The 2277-nt window shown below is 41.6% G+C and overlaps 1 protein-coding gene across 1 annotated transcript in view; it reads left to right on the top strand.

The window, feature by feature from the left end:
* fdps (farnesyl diphosphate synthase (farnesyl pyrophosphate synthetase, dimethylallyltranstransferase, geranyltranstransferase)) overlaps nucleotides 1-2277 on the top strand; it is a gene marked incomplete at its 3' end in the record, with an annotated part of 5430 nt that overhangs the window by 2844 nt on the left and 309 nt on the right. Inside the window, exon 4 of the mRNA XM_048594728.1 lies at nucleotides 2082-2162. Within this exon, the coding sequence (XP_048450685.1) occupies nucleotides 2082-2162 (81 nt within the window). The remainder of the gene's footprint in view (nucleotides 1-2081; nucleotides 2163-2277) is intronic.

Genomic DNA, 2277 nt, shown 5'->3' with positions numbered 1-2277 from the left:
GACCCTGACTTTTTGGTGTTTTAGAGCTGAGTGTGAGGTGTTGCATTCCAGCTGCAATTCGATTGGTCAAGCCACTCGACTTTAAGCAAAACACATTTTACTTTTACACTACGGTTAAAATACAGGCAAAATAAAAGAATAGGCTTAACCATAACTTTATCGAAACGCTTATCAGAATAATAGATATGGTAACTATTACTACATATCTGTTCCAATATACCCTTCTCCCATAACCACACCCTTGGCAAAGCTAAATTCAGTAAAGTAGATTGTTCCATGTGCAATTCCAGCAACAGGAAGAGAACACCAGCTTTTAGCTCTAGAGAGGAAAATCAGCTTCCATATACAGCTTCAAGACCCCAACGATTGCAGAAAGCTAAAACTAAAAATCCTGGTTATATGGGAGCTTAGCAACACCCGTTCAGGCTGCTTCTACTGTTCAAACTTTTACAAAAACAACCCAAGACCTCACAGGCTGTTTTCTTTATTGGCTTTGAGCAGCCACTCGGTGCCTCTGTCTCAACGTTTCTTCATTTATATATAAAAAAAACAAGGCAAACTAACCTCTTAAAGCCATGGTGAAGTCACATTGGGAATTGAAGAAGGGTCCTGGAGATATCGCTGGACTCGGAAACGTTTCCTCTGTCTACGGCCCTGCAGAGATTCTGCAGCACTTTGCAACATCTCTCAGACATATAGACAGTGTGTAAACTTTTCAGGGTGTGTATATTTCTATTGAAGTACTGAATTTAAGTAAATATTATTGCTGCTTGGGCTGTGAGAGTGTCTGTACCTCTAGACCAGGAGGCCCAGATTCAAGTTCAACCTGCTCCAGAAGTATCTCTGAACAGACTGATTAGAAAAAAAGGTTAAATTAAAGAGAGAAAATATTACTTTTAGTTTAGAGATAGCAAGAACTGCTGATGCTGGAGTCGGACAACAAGGTGTAGAGCTGGATGAACACAGCAGGCCAGGCAGCATCAGAGGAGCAGGATTGTTGATGTTTCGGGTCAAGACCCTTCTTCAGAAAGTTTATCTTTTTCCCTTTTGTTACAAATTTCTTTCCAACGTTGATCGGTCATATTAAAAAATATTACTTAAGTGTATTTTTTCCAGGGATTGTAACACTGCTGGTTGGATATTGGATACTGCTGTGGTTAGTTGGTAACACTGTGAAAAGGTTATGTGTTTAGACCAGTCCTGTGTTTGCTGGCTTACCTTGGCTCCTACACTGGAAACACCTCTGTTTAAATTTCATTATCGCTTCACATTTGTTGAAGGCCTCACCCCTCATTTGCAATAACTTCTAATATAGGCATTGTGTTATTTGTTCTTGCAACCCTGGTTTAGATACTGCACCATTGGTCACTGTGCCTCCAGCTGTAATACCGTGAAGTTTGGAATCCCCTTTGCCACTCTAATTCCCCCTCCTTCCCTAACAGGCAGCTTATGGGGCTCAGTGTCAGGTTTTGTTTGATAAAGCGTGTTGAGACATTTTACTGTTCTGTATAAATACATGTTCTTGTTATATCCACAAACTACCCCATTGCTGGGCCTACACTAGGGTAGCTTCATCCAGAATTTCGATTTCGATAGCAGACTAATCACCTGTATTATTTTAAATCGTGCCCAAACATATATAAAACACATCCTTAAACATGGACGGGCTGTGACTTTTTTCACTGGAGCATAGGAGGTTGAGAGGCGACCTGATAGAAACTTATAAACTAATGAGGGGTATAGATAGTTAGTTAATAGTAGGTGTCTTTTCCCTAGGGTGGGGGATTTCAAGACAAGGGAGTATATTTTTAACGTGAGAGGAGAGAGATTTTAAAAAAAAGAACATGAGCAGCAAATTTTTTATGCAGAGGGCGGTTTGTGTGAGGAACAAACTTGCTGAGGGAGTGGTGGATATAGGTACAGTTACAATGTTTAAAAGACATTTGGATAAGTACATGGATAGGAAAGGTTTGGAGGGATATGAGCCAGGAGCAGGCAGGTGGGACTAGTTTAGTTTGGGATTATGTTTGGCTGAAGGCTGTGTTTCCATGCAGTATGACTCTGACTCTCTCTGTGTACAGCTCCAAGCATTTTTCCTGGTCGCAGATGACATCATGGATCAGTCTATCACCAGGAGAGGCCATGTCTGTTGGTATCGAAAGGTACGGGGTGGAGGGGTTGGAGAGCAGCCTGTAGGCTGTTGGCTCCTGATAGGCTGACTCCGCTGTCACTGTGTTCAAACACCATCCAATACAGTCCCTCACATCTGTGTGAAAA

This window comes from Rhincodon typus, unplaced genomic scaffold, assembly GCF_021869965.1.
Source record: "Rhincodon typus isolate 14 unplaced genomic scaffold, sRhiTyp1.1 hic_rhity00013746, whole genome shotgun sequence".
In the NCBI taxonomy this organism is placed as follows: domain Eukaryota; kingdom Metazoa; phylum Chordata; class Chondrichthyes; order Orectolobiformes; family Rhincodontidae; genus Rhincodon; species Rhincodon typus.
Note: the sequence above shows the minus strand (reverse complement) of the source record. Positions and strands in the feature narration are given on the sequence as shown.